Raw genomic sequence first — 18429 nt, forward strand, 5'->3', positions numbered from 1 at the left:
ACAGTTCTGCAAGTTGCAATAATTGCACATGCCTCCTAGGAAAGACTTGGTGTCCGTAATCCTGCAGCTCAAACGAAAGCTAACTGGTCACAAGAACCTGGGAGTCGGGAAGGCCTCCACGCGGTGCCCACGGATGGGCGGGCACAGGCAGCATCCGCTACCCAGGATCGGTCCTACTCACCGTCTGGAGCCTACCTTTGTTTGCCGCCGGATCATCTGCCTCCTTCCTCTTCTTTGCAAAACTAGAGTGACTCCCACAGAGTCCTGTAGCACAAGTCTTGTAAACAAGACCTCCTGCTGGCGTGGAAGGCAAATCCATTCCCTATGATGTGTCTATTCAGTGTCTTAGAGTGCGTGGCACTTCTGTCCCAGAGAGCTTCCTGTGGACATGGAGCATCTGGGGCTGTGGGTCGGGGGAGAGGAGGGTGGCAAAAAAAAAGGCTTTCCTCTGCTTTGATAGGGAAAGGAAGTTAGAACCCTCTCCGCTCTGTGCAGAATGAGAGGCTTCTCTCTCTCTCTCTCTCTCTCTCTCTCTGATGGAACGGAGTAGAATATTCACAAGCTCCCCCAAATTGAATGAGCCTGCTGGGTTGGCGATTGCACTTTTCAAATATGCCAGTCCGCATTCGGGACTGTTTTGTTTTAGGGTCTCTGTTTAACTGTGTACTTACGCTCAGAGCAAATGAATCACAAAAGGGTGCGATTCTGTTAAATCAAAAAATCAAGAAATGAATAGTCTAGTGACTAGAAAAAGCCAGAGAGGGACAAATCCCTGGCAGTCGTTTTTCAAGCGTCAGCCCAGCTGTGTTTATTTCCATCCATCATTTATCCCACGGGGGTCAGGCCCTGACAGGCAGGACAAGAAGCAGGCAGAACCGGGCAGAGCCAGGCAGAATGACTGAGCAGGCTGGGGCATGGCTCTGCCCCACCGAGCCCCCCCCAACACGCCTGCCGGGGAAGTGCCAGAGACTCGAACCCTGCTGAGTTGAGTCCTGGCTTTCTAAAGCCTGGAGTGAACTAAATACAGACAAGAACCATGCATTTCAAATATGCGGAGATTCTGTGAAGGGAATGACTTTTTAAAATGCCGAGTCTCCGTTCTGTGACTGCTCTTTTCAACCGGTGTACAATACTGCCTATGTCAAAAGGAAGGGCCACAAAAGACAAAAGACCAGACGTGGCTTCTTGGGCAAAGAGAGAGAGAGAGTCTTCAAGAGAAACACAGGACAGCCCCGGAAGTGACCTTACCCAGAAACTATTCTGGTCATTTGGGAAATGAACCGAGGCCGATAGTATTTGCTTTCGTTCCCCTCTTCGACTGCTCCATTTCAGAGACATTAAAGCATCCACCGCAGGTGTTCCTGCAGGTAACGTGGTCAGCTCTGTCGCCTTCAGTAAGTTTCCTGATGTCTCTGCAGCTCAGTTTCCTTGTTTTCAAAATGAGTCCAAGAACGGCACTTATCCCAAAGGCTCTTTGTGAGCTTAAATGAGCGAACATGAGCAAAGTGTTGAACACACTGCACAGCACAAGGCAGGCATTTAACCAAAGGAGGCTAAAACTACCCAAATATGCCAGCTGAGAGGTCCCTACCATGATATTTCTACCACCCTCAGCCCTTCAGGGACTGATCCAACACAGTCCAGCGGCAACCCACACCCTCTAACCTTCACTGAGACTTCCTGGCCTGCGAAGGCCTTGGAGAGGGCCGCTTTGTTAACTGAGAAGCAAGCTGTATGCATGAGTTACAGGAAACTGAAAAGTGTACACACACACATGCATACGTGTACACACACACATATGTTTTGGAAAAGCTCCTTTAACCCAGCCCACCATGGAGCCTGAAATTTCATAATTCATTCACTCCTTAAGGTTCTTTATTCATTTTACATGAGCTCAACAAATGATTATACGGAACTGAGGAACCATTAGCTACTTAACACATGATAATAAGAATCATATCTATCATAGATTCAACCCCAGCTTGCACCAGCCAGCATCTGGGCCCTATAATCACTGCTAGTCTTCCCAACCACACATGGTAGAAACATACTGTGCCCATTTTAAGGTAAGGGCACTGAGACTCAGCAGCTCCTAGGTGGCTCAGTTGGTTGAGGGTCTGACTCTTGATTTCAGTTTAGGTCATGATCTCAGGATCATGAGATTGAACCCTGCATTAGGAAGGAGTCTGCTTGAGATTTTCTCTCCTTCTCCCTCTGTCCCTCTTCCCTCCCTGCCCATGCTCTCTCTCTCTCTCTCTCCATCTAAAATAAATAAATAAACCTTAACTTAAAAAAAAAGAGCACTGAGACTCAGAGACGCTGGGTCAATGCTCATGGCTACAGAGCAGGAATTCAAACCCAATGCTATCTAGCTCCAAAGTCTATACATTCTGCCACATGTTCTGCCACACCTCTGCTTCCATAAGGATTACTTCTACAGACAACACCTTAGCGCCCATTGTGGTAGAGCTGATAGAGAGGGTTTTGAAGAAAAATTGAACACAACTTAAAAGTATAACGTAGCCAACCTCCAAAACCGTCCCCAGGAAAGCCTGCCTCCTGGCTTTCATCCCCACGTGTAGTGCCTTTCCACAGTATAGCAGGGTTGGCTATGAAACCAATAGAGTCTATCAGGAGGGATGGTATGCCACTTCTGAGGCTAGGTTATAAAAGGCAGGCTAGGTTCTACCTTGCTTTCTTTGGGACCACTTGATCTGGGGGAAGCCAGATGCCATATCTTAAGGACACCTGGCAGCCTTATTGGAGGGGCCCATTTTGTAAGAAAATTTGGCCTCCTGCCAATAGCCATGTACATGACCGTATTGGAAACAGTTCTTCCAGCCCTAGCCTTTTCTCGTCAACCTGTTGACTCCAGCCTCATGAGAGACCCTGGCCCAAGACCAAACAACTAAGCCATTCCCTAAATCCTGACCCTCAGAAGTTTTGTGAGAGTTGGGCACCTGGGTGGCTCAGTTGGTTGGACGACTGTCTTCAGCTCAGGTCATGATCCTGGAGCCCCAGGACTGAGTCACACTTAGGGCTCCTGGCTCAGCAGGGGGTCTCCTTCTCCCTCTGACCCTTCCCCCTCTCATGCTCTCTCTCTCTCCCCCATTTGCTCTCTCAAATAAATAAATAAAATCTTTAAAAAAAAAAAAAAACTTCGTGAGATAAGAAATGCTTGTTGTTCTAAGCTGCTCAATTTTGGAATAATTTATAACACAAAGATAATTACCTAAAACAGTGTAAAAATCAGACAATTTTAGGACTTAAAGAGTCTTGGTGAAGGGGAGTGGAGAAGGATATTAACCAAAAGTTAATAAAAAGATCTGGAAGGGCGCCTGGGTGGTTCAGTTAGATACATATTCAAATCTTGATTTTGGTTCAGGCCATGATCTCAGGGTTGTAAGATGGAGCCCCACATTGGGCTCCACGCTCAGTGGAATTCTGCTTGAGTCTTTCCCTCTGCCCCTCCCCCAGCTCACACGCACACATGTGCTCTCTCCAAAATAAATAAATAAAATCTTAAAAAAAAAAAAAGATGTGGAGCATGAGGGTAGACAAAAAGGAGAGACAGCTGAAGTCAGAATAATTATAATAATATTAGTTGTAGGGTTAGGTTGTGTACCTGAGACCTTTCTTGTTTCTTGAGAAAGGCTTGTACCGCTATATATTTTCCTCTCAGGACTGCCTTTGTTGTGTCCCACAGATTTTGAACCGTTGTATTTTCATTATCATTTGTTTCCATGATTTTTTTCAATTCTTCTTTAATTTCCCGGTTGACCCATTCATTCTTTAGAAGGATGCTGTTTAGTCTCCATGTATTTGGGTTCTTTCTTACGTAGCATTTCCTAGGCAGTGTTCTAAGTGTTGTTATTATGTTAGCTCACTTAATTCTTATAACAATCCTATAAAGCAGTAGTAGAGTTATTCCCATTGTACAGATACGGAAACGGAGGCACAGAAGGCAAATCATTTGCAGGAGTCATTCAGCTGGCAAGTGTTTAAGGTTGGAATTCATCCCAGGCAATCCAGTCCAGCTTCTGTCCTCTTAAACACACCACGCCCTGCCTCTCAGATTGAAAGAAAAACTGGATAAAGCAACCAAGACCTTCAAGTGGGCCAGGGGCTGAGTAAACCCCAGGCTTTTGGTCTAGATTCTTTGACTATATTTTGAGAGAGAGAAGGATAAATTATACTGAGTAGCAATGCTCTATTGATTTCATTGACTCCTCCAAATACTCCCAGGGGAAAGGCAGAGGAGCTATACTATTATCCCCATTCCACAGAAGAGAAAACTGAGGCCGAGAGACGGATTCAAGTGGTTCCCCCTGAATCTGAAGTCAGAGGAGTTTCCTTAGCAAGTTGGGGAATTTTCCAACTTCAAGCAAATTCTGGTCTTTTGAAACTCCCTTGTTTAACTTATTCATTGACATCGCATTGACCTATTTACATTTCAGATTCCATGGACTAAAATAACTAATAAATCAGAGGAAGCAGCCCCGTGAGAAGGACATGAGGTTCATGTACCACCTCAATTTCAGTCAGAAGAAAGTACATTCATAGCAAAACACAATCACAATAATATTCAAAATCAATTGAAGCAAACAAGAGTGGCATAATTAAAGTCAGAGCTCAGGGCCTCTTTCCAAGAGAGTAAGATGGATTGAAATAACTACCACCACCCTCACCAAAAATATAATTAAATATGTATGCATATTGTTGAGGAATAATCATTATAATAGCCTTCAAAGAAAAATGTGTTTATTTCTAGCCAATTGGAAAAAAAAAATGTATTACTGATTCTTCTTCTCCAATAATATAGCAATTGTGAACCCTACAGAAATGCAGCAAAGCAAATGCCAAGGTTAAAATATGAAGGTGCCAATGACAGAAAGCTGGGTGGTTGCAGACAAACCTAACAGCCACCCCCTCCCCCTCATCATTTTCTGTTCCTCCACCCCCCATCTGACCCCCACACCCTTGCGTAGTCTCTGAACTGTCTGTACGTGTGCTCCACATCGCCTAATCACAGGCGACTTCTTTTTTTTTTTTTTTAATTTTATTTATTTATCTGACAGACAGAGATCACAAGTAGGCAGAGAGGCAGAGAGAGAGGAGGAAGCAGGCTCCCTGCTGAGCAGAGAGCCCGATGTGGGGCTCGATCCCAGGAACCTGGGATCATGACCTGAGCCGAAGGCAGAGGCTTTAACCCACCGAGCCACCCAGGCGCCCCACACAGGCGACTTCTTCCTCTGCTTCTCTAAGAATTTCTGTTATTTGGGTCTGGGCAGACAGGGTGGGATACACACCCTCTTCCCTGCGAGTTCAGAATCAGTGCCCTCTCAAGCCAGGGCAGGCATTCGGGGGTCTTCTATGGAGAACGTATTTGCACTAAGGAAGGTTTCCTCTGCCATTATTGAGGCAATCAGGCCTCCCCGACACGTGGCCAGACGCGTCTGCGGGCATCGCAGGGCCCCTGGGTAATCAATCCTGTTTCTCAGCCGCGCTGTCAATCAGAACCGCGCCTGAGTGCCCCCTATCGACAGCTCTCAGCGTGCGGCCGCCTCCCCCGCGCCCGCTCCTCCTTCAGGTTCACGGTAATACAGACCTCCAGCCTGCTGTTTTTTCATCAGAGACTGGAATTTTTTCATTTTCTCGGCTTGTGTTGATTCTTCCCCCCTGCCTTCTCCTTTCAAGACTATCATAGAAAAATACAGTATTCAACACGAATCCCCCGGAGGGCCTCTTGGCCATGGTTTCAATATCTATCAGTCTTCCATTCCTTCCCCTCTGTCCTTACCTTCAGACACCTCAGACCGCAGCCTGCCCATCTCTAGAACAACCCCAAACATCTGGACTTCAGCTTCGTCTCTCTTTCCAACCATTTTTTGACCTGCTCGGGGTCCAGAAAGCCTTAACAAATTATTAGCAGGAAGCTGAATTGTTCTCCATGTGTCAGAATGATCCCTCGTTTTAGCACCAAATTGTGTGCGCAGGGACCTCACATGCCAAATTTTTCAGGACCGCCTTAATTTCCAATAATCTTCTTCTCCGACCGGGGGTTCCAAGCATGGGTTTGGAAAATCTGAGTGCAGCATGCCGCCAGAAGCCAGTCTAATGAGCTTATTTTAAGTAATTATTGTGTACATCTTTCCCTTTGCTCTCTCAGAAAGCCCTCGGTACTAGAAAAATGCCTATTTTGATCAGAAATTGCATCTTTATTCTCTGTGAACGAAAAGAACACCTGACTTACTTCATGGCACCCTGGAGACGACAGGGACAGGCCCACTTGGGATTTGCTAATACCTGTGCCCCGCACCCACCAGCCCCTAACACAAGCTTGACCTCCTGCTCTCCGTGCGCTTGTGTGAGCCCACACATGTGCACACATACATGAATAGCTAGCCCTTAACCATTCTCAAACTCACTCAGAGAGAAGCCACTGCAGCAATGGCATAGAAGACAATAAGGAACGACTCTTTTCTCTCTACTTTCCACAGTCCCTAGGTTTGTGCTTTCCCAAGGTAGCCACCCCAGCTAGGTACCTTCCTCCCTCTGTCAACTTACAAGAAACACCAAGGCAACTGACAATCTGTTATCTGTATTTTGGCAGTTTCACACACACACACACACACACACACACACACACACACACACACACACGGGTTATGTGATTGCTTTCTATGAAATATTTCCGTAAAGAAGGATGTTGGTCTGCCACAAAAGCTTCGGTATGGGCAACAGTCTTTAAATGGGGAACCGAAGAAGTTTTCATTTCATCCAAGGATGACTTCGAGGGACATTTGTTAAAGTGGCAGCTAAACCATGGTATTAACATAGCTAAAGAGTTCGATAACAGGTCAGCTGGAAACTGAAGACAGCCTGTGGAAAAGGGGCAGGGGAAGATGTAATGATATGGAGTGACACGATCACAAATTGCCTGCCAGGCCCTGCACTGGGCACAGCACATGTCTTCTCTTGGGCAATCCCTGCTACGACCCCAGGAGACGGGCCGTACATGTGCTGAGATGCTCTTTCTGGATGAAGAAACAGGCCCAGTGAGGTTGATCACACTGGATTCCAGACTCTCTTTGGGAAACAACCTCTTCTTTCACTCTTTAGCCACCAAATCGCAATCGGGTTAATGTTTAGCCTCTCCGGGGTCATTACAATAGGGAATTTTTGTAAATCCCACGAGAGTGGTTTCTCCCTGTAAATGATGAATTGACAGTCTTCCTGCCTACCTCAGCCTCTTGAACATCCAGTTACTGAGTCAGAGCCTTTGAACCAAAGCACTCCACAGCTCTGTAAACTGGGACCAATCCTGGAACACTCCAGCCGCTCCAGTGCCTTCTGTGTATAAAATCTCCACCATCTGGGGCACCTGGGTGGCTCAGTCAGTTATGCATCTGCCTTCAGCTCAGGACTTGACCCCAAAGTCCCAGGATCAAGCCCCATGTCAGGCTCCTGCTCCACAGAGAGTCTGCTTCTCCCTCTCCTCGTCCCCGCCCCCCCAGCACACACGTGCTCTCTCACTTGTTCACTCTTTCTCTCAAATAAATAGATAAAATCTTTTAAAAAATAAATAGGGGCGCCTGGGTGGGCTAAACCTCCTTGGCTCAGGTTATGATCTCAGGGTCCTGGGATTGAGCCCTGCATTGGTCTCTGTGCTCAGCAGGGAGCCTACTTCCCCCTCTCTCTCTGCCTGCCTCTCTGCCTACCTGTGATCTCTCTGTCAAATAAATAAATAAAATCTTTAAATCTATAAATAAATTAATTAATAAAATAAAATCTCCACCATTTCCAGCTGAGAATCCTGTGGGTCTGTCTCCTCTCCAACAGTGTTTGAATGGAACAGACCCAGGGGTGCCCATTCCAGCCTCCCATGACTCTCCAACCTCTTTTCCAGTCACAATGTTCAGAGCCATCTTCTCAGCACCCTCAGCCTCTGGAACCAACCAACACCATCTTTTGAGCTTAGCTTCATTACTGGCCACCAACCATGAGCTCCCAGATTGGTCAGAATTATTCCCTTGAGGTGGAGGCCACCATTGAAGGCCTGGTCAGCACGCACCTGCAGGCCTCCCACACATACCTCTCTCCGGGCTTCTATTTCTACCATGCTGGTGTGGCTCTGGAAAGCGTGAGCCACCTCCTCCTCAAACTGGCTGAGAAGAAGCACCAGGGTGCCCAGTACCTCTTATAGAGGTAAAAATGCGGCAGCCAGGTCCTCCTCCAGGACGCACGGAAGCCATCCCATGGAATCTTCTGGGGTTCTGGAGAAGAACCTGAAGCAGGCCCTTCTGGATCTGCCTGCTCAGGTTCTGCCCACACAGACCTGCAGATCTGTGATTGCTGGGGAACCACTTCCTATATGAGCAGGTGAAACTCAGCAAGGAGATGGCAACCACCTGGCTAACTCCGCAGGCTGGCGGCCCCCAGGCTGGGCTGGGTGGGTGTGTCTTCCAAAGGCTCACCCTTTGAGAGGCCCCTCTGGCCTCCCCCTGGTCCCAGGACTCCTGCCTGAGCCTCTCCCTGAGACAACGTTTTAGCCACCCTGGAGCCTTCTCCTGAGTGGTGGACCAAACAGAAACAATAAAGCTTTTTGCAAGAAAAAAAAAATCTCCATTTCCATCCACAAATTTATTCTTTTGCTTTCCACAGACACTGCACCCCGGTTTTCCTCTTTAGCTAAGGGAAGGTGGCAAATGCAAACTCCTGTTAATGCTTTGAGAACTTTACCCTCCATAATTTTCATTATATGCTCTTTCCCTCTTCTGCCCTTATCAGGAAGTTTTCTTTAGAACCAAAAGACTCCCTATGTTCAATGCCCTTTGAGAGCGCTTGACTCAGATATACCAATTCAATTAGTGTCACCACAATATCAGCTTGCCTTGTCCTGCTTCTGGGCTCGCTCTCTCTCTCAGGAAGAGATAAGTAACCTTTGAGATAGTTCCTTGATTACCATGCTAACAAAATTCTTTAAAGACACACATACCTAGGGGTGCCTGGGTGGCTCAGTGAGTTAAAACTCTGCCTTCAGCTCAGCTCATGATCTCAGGGTCCTGGGATCAAGCCCCACATCAGGCTCTCTGATCAGCAGGGAGTCTGCTTCCCCCTCTCTCTCTGCCTGCCTCTCTGCCTACTTGTGATCTCTCTCTCTGTGTGTCAAATAAATAAATAAAATCGTAAAAAAAAAAAAAAAAAGACACACATACCTACACACATAGATTTTTCACATAGGTATCATACATGTACCATCTGTGCATAAAATACATATTTATCCATCTGTTCTACCTAAAGAAAAAAGCTCTGCCAAGCACTGAGCTTTTATCATGTCATGGGCAGGTGATGCCCCAAACACCAGTCCTGCCTACACCCCTTCCAAGGACCCGTGTTATGACCTGATTCCCCGGGGGCCAGTCTGTGAACCAAGGGGAGCCAAGCTGAAGGCTCACAATCAATGATCAGACCCTGATGTGAAACAGTGAGCCCAGCCCGTAAGGATCCTTTCTTGGTAATCTGACTGGGAAACAATGGGAGAAGGGTCTCATGAGTTATGGTGCTGAGGGAGGGAAGGGGGCTTGGGCCGGGATAAGCCTCAGGCACACGGACATTATGAGGGCGTAGAAAGCCACAGGAGGCTAAAGGCAATCAAGAAGCTGCCTGGAACAGAGGAAGACAAAAATGGAGTAGACAACATGTGGGAAAAGCACATGGCAAGTGGTCCTGGTGTTTAGGATCATAAATACAGGAGAGAAAGAACGAAGGACGCTTGAGGCTTGGGAGGAGGAAAGAAAAAGGACCCAAAGCATGAAAGGAACTTAGAAATGAGCAAACAGCTGATGCAATCAGAGGTGTGATGTGGGATTCTTTGACTTGGCATTAAGCCTTTGTGTGTTATACTCCCTTAAAAAAAAAGAGGAAGAGAAAAAAGCAGAAGCGGACATGCTTTCTAAAACACACGAGATGTCTGAAACTCTCACCAAGGACAAGCCTGCCCCACAGGACAGTCCAGCTTCTCACCTGGTCACAACTAAAATAAGAAAGAACATTTCCTATGGGGTATAGATTTACATTTTGCTCTGAAGACAAGGTTCATATTGCTGATCACATACCAGACAAAGGAAAGGCAGCACCATGATGGTCTACATGTTTTCTTAATGTGAACAGAATAAACAGAGGCCTACGACCCATTCCTGCATCGACACATGACATTATGGCCGATCTCAAACATCCTGTCACACGGCATGCACCAGGCACCATCCTAACCCCAGTCCGGAGGTTCTCCGACTTCATCCCACCAGGGATCTGGGATTAGGCATGAAACTCTCCCATAAGCCCTCCAGCTTACAGGGGACTTCCCTTTCCATGTAAAACACACATATTTCTTTTCTATTAAGGCTGCTTCCATGAACCCTCGTACCATTTCTGCGTACCCTCCTACTTTCCCCTGGCAAGCTGGACATTGAAGGGGTTACTGACAAGGCAAATCGCAAGTACAATTCAAACGCAATTTCCAGACCCTGCAGAGTATATACAAAAATGGCCCCATGCCTTGGTAGAGCAGCAAACACAATGGTGAAAATGGAGCGCCTGGCATGTGGCCTGCTGGTCTCATTCTGCTACAATTACACCCGCAAGTGAAAAATCAGTGTTGGCATTTAAACCCCACCAAGTTGGGGAGGGTTTAAAATGGTTCGCGTCTGCCTTCTGCAAAAGTTAAAGTGAAGACAAGGCTGGTCGGTCTCACACGGCACGGGCTTCCCCTAATTAGCCAGCCGCAAGTCGCAGAGAAGAGTTACACAGGTACTTACTATTTATAACCCATGGCCACATCCACAAAATACTTTCTTCTCTGTCGATAGACATTGTCCTTAAATCCCTTAAACAGAAAAGAGATTAAGTTATTTAACAAAGTGCCGAAAAATCGACCGCAGTAGTCCTGAAAGAAAATCGCCATGGTGTTTATTGAGTGTCGGAGTCAAATGTGAATTTTATCCTTGGATGACCATCTTGATGGCATAGGCAGAAGCGAACTGGGCTTACAGTAAAACCTCATTTCATTTGGGCTGCACTAATTTGGGATGCATGGGAATTCAGGCTACAGTGAATGGTATCTTCGGTTCTCAAGTATCATTTATGTGTAATTGATGTTAATCACAAGCTAATCTTATCCTGTTCATTAAAACAGGTCCCTTTAACATGGTTATTCAGTAAGTTAACCTAAATGTAATTGCTTTGGGTACACAGCCAATAAATGCACATTTGTTAAAAATTCTATCATTCAGAATAATCACTGAATCCCCCAAATTAGCATAGATTAAAGAGGTTTTGCTGTTTTTTATGAGTAGAGACACATAATGCAAAATCGGTTATAAGGGATTCATGCACAGGAGAGCAAGTGAGCTCCATTCCACTCTGAGGCCCCCTCAATCCTGTTTAGTTTTTAGGAACTTCAAGACTTCTGTCCATCATCATGCACTTGGGAAGTTAAACATCCTGTCTGTCATTGTTTTGTCAAGTACAATTACTTCTGAGAGGAATTTTCCAGAATTTCAAAATTTTTTTTCCAGATTTTCAACAATCTCTCCTCTTGTCAACAGACCTTCCACTTTCCTTTCTTTCAGGTACCTTCAATCCATTCTTTCTGGGCTGGTTTCTTCAAACTGCTGGAAACCCAGAAGGAATTGTTTCCATGTAACGTCTTACGTCTGTAACCCTGCGACCTCAAAGGTAACCAGGAAGCAGCGGCCACTCTGAGAATGGAGGCCAAGTGAGACGGGTCTCTGGGGTCACGGGCTCTGTGAGGAGAGCGGAGACAGGCCCATGAAGGCCCAGGTTACCTCTGCTCTGGCTTGCCTGCTTCTGCAAAGTCTTTGAGGTTCAAGAGGAACCTCAAACACAGAGAAAATCACCCTGTTCTCTTGTATGGTTGATGGAGAACTGGCCTTAAGGACTGTCTGCTGGGCTGAGGTAAAGAACTTCCACAGTCAAAGGCCTTTCTCTTGTAAGAGCATCACTGTTAGCGGGACACAGAGAGAGCAGCCCGAGATCACCCAGACACCCTGCAGAAATGAGGTATACCGACCAGAGAAGCTAGCACTTTCTTCTGCTATGAATTGGTAGTTTTCAAACTGGTGTTCACATGCAGGCTTACGAGGCCTTAAATTCTGTCTACACAAAATGTTGTGACCAAGCTACCGCATTCACAGATGGGTCTGTGACCTAAAAAAAGTTCTGCTCTAGAGGAGAAAGTACAAGTTTCAAGTTTCAAGTTCCTAGGAGTACCAAACAGAAGAGTTCCAAGCACCTGTACGACTCAGAAGGAAAGCAGGCCATGACGAAAGACAGAGTCATGTGAAAACACAGCACCTGTTCCCCAGCTCCCGCCAAACCAGACACCATCCTGCAAGAATAGTTACCGCCTGGGCTTCCTGAAGATTCTCAACTGCCTCTCCTTGGCAAACACCTGCACCTTTTCCAGGCATGCGAGAGAGTGATTTACTCATCATGCCTCATTAGCCTAGTATGGCTGTGATTATGCAAATATCGTTGGCGAGCCAGAGCTGCCAGGATTGAACTGTGGACTAGCAAAATAAAACAGGGACGCTGGCTACACCAGTGATCACAGAGACAGCATTCCTTGGCCATGGATTCTGGACTGAAGGCCGGGATAAGGTTACCAGATAACAGAGAGGACCCCCAAGCAATGGGGGGGGGCATACTTACACTAAGAAATGATTCCTTGTTTACCTAAGATTCGCATTAACTGGGCAAAAAAAAAAAAAAAAAAAAAAAAAAAAAAAAAAAAAATATATATATATATATATATATATATATATATTTTTTTTTTCCCCCTAAATCTGGCAAGGCTAATCCCCACAGAGTATCTGCAGCACACTCATGCTTCCTCCAATTTAAATCCAGGGGAACTGAAGAGCCCCCCAGCACCCTAAAACACTCAGCCAAGTGTGCAGTGGCACTCAAGTAGCTATCCCAAACAGTTCGGCCCTGCTGAAATATTAGAATCCTCCAGGGAGTTTTAAAGAATACTCCAAAACTAGACACATGCCCAGAGGTTACTATCTAAGCACTCAGAGGTGAGACCCTGGCCTCAGTATTTTTTTTTTTAATTCCCCACAGATTATTTGAATAGAAAGTTAAGGTCGAGCATCACTGAGCCAGAACATTTGTTCTCAAACACTAGGGCTCACCAAAATCTGGCTCACCAGTCCTTTTAAATGCAGATTCCAGGGTCCATCCTGACAGTTCTGATTCAGGGGGCTTCCAATGAGCCCAAGGACCTGCATTTTTAACAAGCACTTTGTGGCTGGGCCTTGAACCGCACTTTGAGAGACCACCTCACTCTAGATCCTCGCTGCTCAAGGGGTAGCAGACCTCCAGAGCCAGCCTCAACTGGGAGCTCACTAGGCATACAGAACCCCACTCCGCACTTTGAAAAGATCTTCCTGGTGGTTTGTCTGGCAAAGTCAGACAGACGCTGACCTAGATAGATGGTTAACCCCTTCCAGCAAGCCTCGGCACCCTGCCTCTCCCATTCCGGTTCCTTCTGAGCCATCTAAGTACAAGGACACCAGCCTGACACAGTAATCCCTAGCTCAGAACGTGGAGTAGTCCCAGGCACCAAAAGTCCTTAGCCCTCTTTCTCCATGCTCACCAAATAATAACTTTCAAAAAATACCCACTTACCAATACCAGATTTTGCATCATGAACATTTGGTGTGCTTATAAAAGAAGTACATGGGGTTAAAAAAAAAAAAATGGTGAGTGAGGTTAGAGATTGCTAAGCACTTGGAATTATTTCAACTGACTACACAGAAAATAAGAGAAGGTATCATAAGGTGGGTACAATTAGGAGTAATGGGTCAGAAATAAACACAGGGAAATTTACACTGGGTATTGGAATCCATTTTTCCACAAGGTCAGTGGTTCCTATGGTTGTTCCTCTAAACAAAGCAGACCCTCTTTCTCCTGGTTGAGTAATTTAAGAACTAGACTAAGGGGAACATTTGGAAATAGGAGGTTAAGCAAGAAATCCTTTACTATCCAGGCATTGATCTGAATGATTTACTACAGCATTTCCATTCCTGGGATTAGGCATTTACTCTTGCCAAAATGCTTTCCAGTTGTTTTATTAACGAGGCCTTTCAAATGCCCCTTGGAGGTCAATAAGGATTTTATTTCCACTTTTTGCATGAAGAATTTGAGGCGTGGAGGTAGGGGGACTTGCCCAAGGTCATCCTGCAAGTTAACAGCTGGTATCTGGAAAGTCCTATTACTGCTAATCTCTTAAATCAGGCTTCTGTGCTAAGTCTGACTCCTCTGAACACTGGGCTGGCTTGGGGGGCAGTGGGGAGATAATAAGTGGATGACCCTTTAAGGCACTTAGAGTGTTCAGAAACCTTCCATGTGACTTACTGTGAATTATTCTTAAATTTTGGATTGGCAACTGTAACACACCGTGTCTGAGTAAATTCAGCTTCTTGAAAATAATGCCATTGAGTTAGGTCTATGGGACCATTTGCTTTAGTGGTATGTTATGAATTGGTCTGAATTGGTATATTATGCCAAATGACTAATTCGATTGAAAATTTTCCTCTTTTGGAGGTTGTCACGGTTTTCTCTACAGGAGTGGTTCTCAAACATCCGTGTGAGCTTGTGGAAACAAACTCGCGGGTAATGTTGGGGCAGCTGAGCCTGGGACCACACTTGGAGAATCACTGTGTAAGGTAATAGTCACACTTCAGGTTTCTAGATTTCCTCCATTTAAATAAAATGATTATCTGCAAATCATTACCCTCAGAGCACAAAGCCCTTCTATAAGCATGGCCAATCTGCTTGGGTTTCACCCTTTCATCTGCCCATTTGTAGAAAGGGGCACTGGGGGTAAAAAAAAAAAAGTGCTTGTAACAAATGATTATATTGCTTACTTCTCGCAGACTCTTAACTGTACTTCATTCTGACCATAAAGAACTTCCAAGTCTCTTGTGTTAAATAAAAACTGATGTAAAGGGGAAGGGAGGAAATAATGGGAAATGCTTCCCTACGTATCATATTTCTTTAAAGGTGGTCGTTTTTATTGGAAGAGAAGAGAGATCGTGGTCAATAGATTCAGGGTAGATGTGGGAAGAGATGTGTTTTCCATCACGACCTTATTCTAAAACTCTCTGCCTTTCCATTGAGACTGAATGAAGTCCACCGCATTACTCTACTCCTAACTACCTCCAGTCAAGGAAAATAGCAAGGGGAATTTTATTCTCTCACTGAGCCCCATAATGCCTAGTCCTCCCTCATTTCTCAAAGGGGTGATCAATTTCAGTTCATCGTTTTTCCAAGGGTCACCATCTGCAAGTATATTTCACGCTGTCTAATGCTACAGAAATATTCTCCGGGGTTTAGAATCTCCTCTATCCAACCCTTTTAAGAACAAATGTTACATGGAAATGCCATCCTTCTAACCTACTTCCAGCCAATGCACATGTATAGGAAAGCTTCATCATTGGAAAGCCTGGCTCTGTGTGATGGGGAATCAATAATAAATTGCTCTACAATGAGGCACACAATATGGTACGCTGCCTGGCACACGCACGGAGCTGGGCCAGCATGTATGGAATGGATTTGACTGGACACTTACTGGGTGGTCGGCATCCAGCTCGGAACCATACATGAGAACTCTGTGAGAGCATCTGTCTAACTCAGAGATCTTCCGTGGGAACCAGGGCACATCCTCTAGTTCTGTTGAAAACAGAGTGTGGGTTCAAAAGTATGAGCTCACAGATTGTATTTTCCTTTTTGCAACATTTGTCAGATTGCTAAATCACCCGACAAGGAAAGGCTGGCCTTGCCTTCTTCCTCCGTCCAAATGTTCTCCGGTGGATTCAGCGTCACGATTGTAGTTTGAAATTTCAGCAACTGAATGAGCTCGTTGAATTCGGTTTTGCCACACTCGCAGTCCACGAAGATTTCAACCTCTGAACTTCTTCGCCGGGATTTCCTGGACTCAATATGAACCATGTTGACATGTTTTTCCTGTGGAAATATAAGCAACATCTCTAAATTACCTTCATGGCACAATAAAAAGGACTCCAAGGGCTCTTCTTGTTCAGCTCTTAAGAACAGGTGCCAACTGCCCACAATGGAGAAAAAGACAATCTTCTTGTTCTTTGGTTACTGAGACAGGGAAATATTTCCAACCAGTTCCTCTATTCATAGGAGTAAAGACTGTATGTACGTTTTCCTGTCTCTTTTTTTTTTTTTAAAGAGAGTATATAAAAGCATATAAAAGACCCTATAAGATGTATTATAATTATGAGAATCATCATTTCCCTGCACGTCCACATCCCATTGGGGATGTGCATAGTTACATGGGGGAAATATTAGCTTATCGCATCGTCGTATCATCCCCAAATTTACATTTTTATTTTCATATGTTTCCAAAAAACATAGCTAAAACTCAACACCCTGATTTAATAGTGGTTTCCACTACAATAAAGTTTAAAAATAACCTTTGAAAAAATAAGTAAATAGTACAAATGGCAGGCAAATGAAGCAGATATCGGGCAGGTGGTCTGCAAAGGACTGATAGCTGGGAGACAGAAGCCAAAGAAAAGGAAGAAAAGCAGCCAAGAAATTATCTCTACAGGCACAAACACGAGCAAAAAAAAAAAAAAAAAAAAAAAAAACCAACAATCAAAAAACACACCTCAGTGGGACCACTCATTAACTGTTCTGTTTCAACAACATCCAGACTAGCTTCATGCAAGGATACATCATTGCAACCATCACCCCCCAATGGGTTTCAGGAGTAAAAGTCTCCTTACACTAAGGTGTTTGGTGGGGGGGAGGGGAGAGGCAGCAATTTAATATTTAAACATTAGGCTTAAACTTTCCCCTGAGTTAACTGAAGATCAAATTCTTATCTCCACCCTGACCCAACCCTGAATAAGCCCATATCTCTCCATCATACTGGCTGATATCCTGTGATTATCAATTCACATTCCTAATACAATCCTGGATGGTCTTGGAATTTTCAGCAGAGGAGCCGGAGAGGTAGATTCCAGGGCCAGAGTAACATCAAATCCAACAGGCTCCTCCTCTGGATAGAGAAACCAGCCCTGTGACCGGGAAACTAGATGCTCCATGTCTGTTTTTATTAAACTTTACAGTCACACCGTATTTTCTAAATTAGCTGATAATAAAGGTAAGACTAATATTAAGGTCAAGAGTCTTCACACCCATTGTATCACTTTGGGCTTTTAATGTCCATCGGTTGAAGCAGAGTACATATTTTTAGACAAGGGAATGAAGTCCAGATGGGTTAAGTAGTTTAGCTAAGACCCCATGACTAGCTGATGGCCAAGAGAAAACTCTGGGCTGCTAACTCCTTCTCCAGGGATTCCAGCCTGCCTTGGAGCACCGAGCAGAGACAGCACTGGTGGATATAATTATGTGTAAAATATTTCCCCGGATTTCCATTACCACTGTTTATGGTGCCTGATCCTTTCTTCCAGGTCAAGAGAGAACAGGGAAATATTTGCCAAATCAGGCTGCTAATTCCCTCTCCCTGGTCATCAAAGAGACCTCACAATAGAGGCCTCATCTCTGTACATTTTACAAGGCACTTTCACTCATATTCCTGCATCACAACTACCTCGTTAGGTGGGAATTATGATCGCTATTTTACAAATGAAGAAATGGAAGCTAGGAAGCAGCTAGTGATTAGCCAAGCCAGGAGAACACAGCTCTGACTCCTGTGACTGCAATTCCAATCCTCTTCCCGCTGCACCGGCTGCCCCAGGCACCGCGCAGAGAAAGGCTCCCTATCTGACAGCTCAAATCAGCACCCGGAGCCCCCAAACAAAATGCATCTGTAAGGGACAACGCTTGCTGTAGGGTAAGGTAGACATCAGGTTCGCCCTGGCCAGAGGGCAACAGTTTTTCTGGGGTTCTTTAACCTCACCCTCAACCGGGCTCTTTCTTCAGGGTTCAAGCCACCAAACTGGACCTGGAAAAAAGGCTCCTGCATTTCTATAAACTAAAGAGAGAGAGCTAGCCCTGCCTTCTATAGGAGGAGACTCATCTCCGCAAAGACATGTCTAGTTCATGTAACAGTGAGGCTCATGGGAGTACCAAATGCCTCTACTCGCGCATCTCGGCAGATGTAATAAATGAGCTTTCAGACGTGTGCACAATTCAGATGTTAACACATCAAATCGGGCTGCAGTCTCTTGATATCTAAAGATACCCTCCTTGGCTCCTTTTGCCAAACAAAAAGGGGTGAGGCTCCCAGTTTTTAATTACTGACTTTCTTATCTGGTGATAGTCTGTGGAATTACTAGCAGGTTCACTTGGAATTAATAAAACACAGTAGACACAAATCTGCTTATTTCACCACTTGGCAGACAA

At 45.3% G+C, this 18429-nt stretch overlaps 1 protein-coding gene across 1 annotated transcript in view; it reads right to left on the reverse strand.

The window, feature by feature from the left end:
* TPH2 (tryptophan hydroxylase 2) overlaps nt 1-18429 on the reverse strand; it is a 97927-nt gene that overhangs the window by 76184 nt on the left and 3314 nt on the right. The window contains exons 3-5 of the mRNA XM_032347012.1: nt 15870-16053; nt 15659-15759; nt 10818-10885 (exon numbers count right to left, since the gene is read on the reverse strand). Of these exons, the coding sequence (XP_032202903.1) occupies nt 10818-10885; nt 15659-15759; nt 15870-16053 (353 nt within the window). The remainder of the gene's footprint in view (nt 1-10817; nt 10886-15658; nt 15760-15869; nt 16054-18429) is intronic.

This window comes from Mustela erminea, chromosome 6 (genome assembly GCF_009829155.1).
Source record: "Mustela erminea isolate mMusErm1 chromosome 6, mMusErm1.Pri, whole genome shotgun sequence".
In the NCBI taxonomy this organism is placed as follows: domain Eukaryota; kingdom Metazoa; phylum Chordata; class Mammalia; order Carnivora; family Mustelidae; genus Mustela; species Mustela erminea.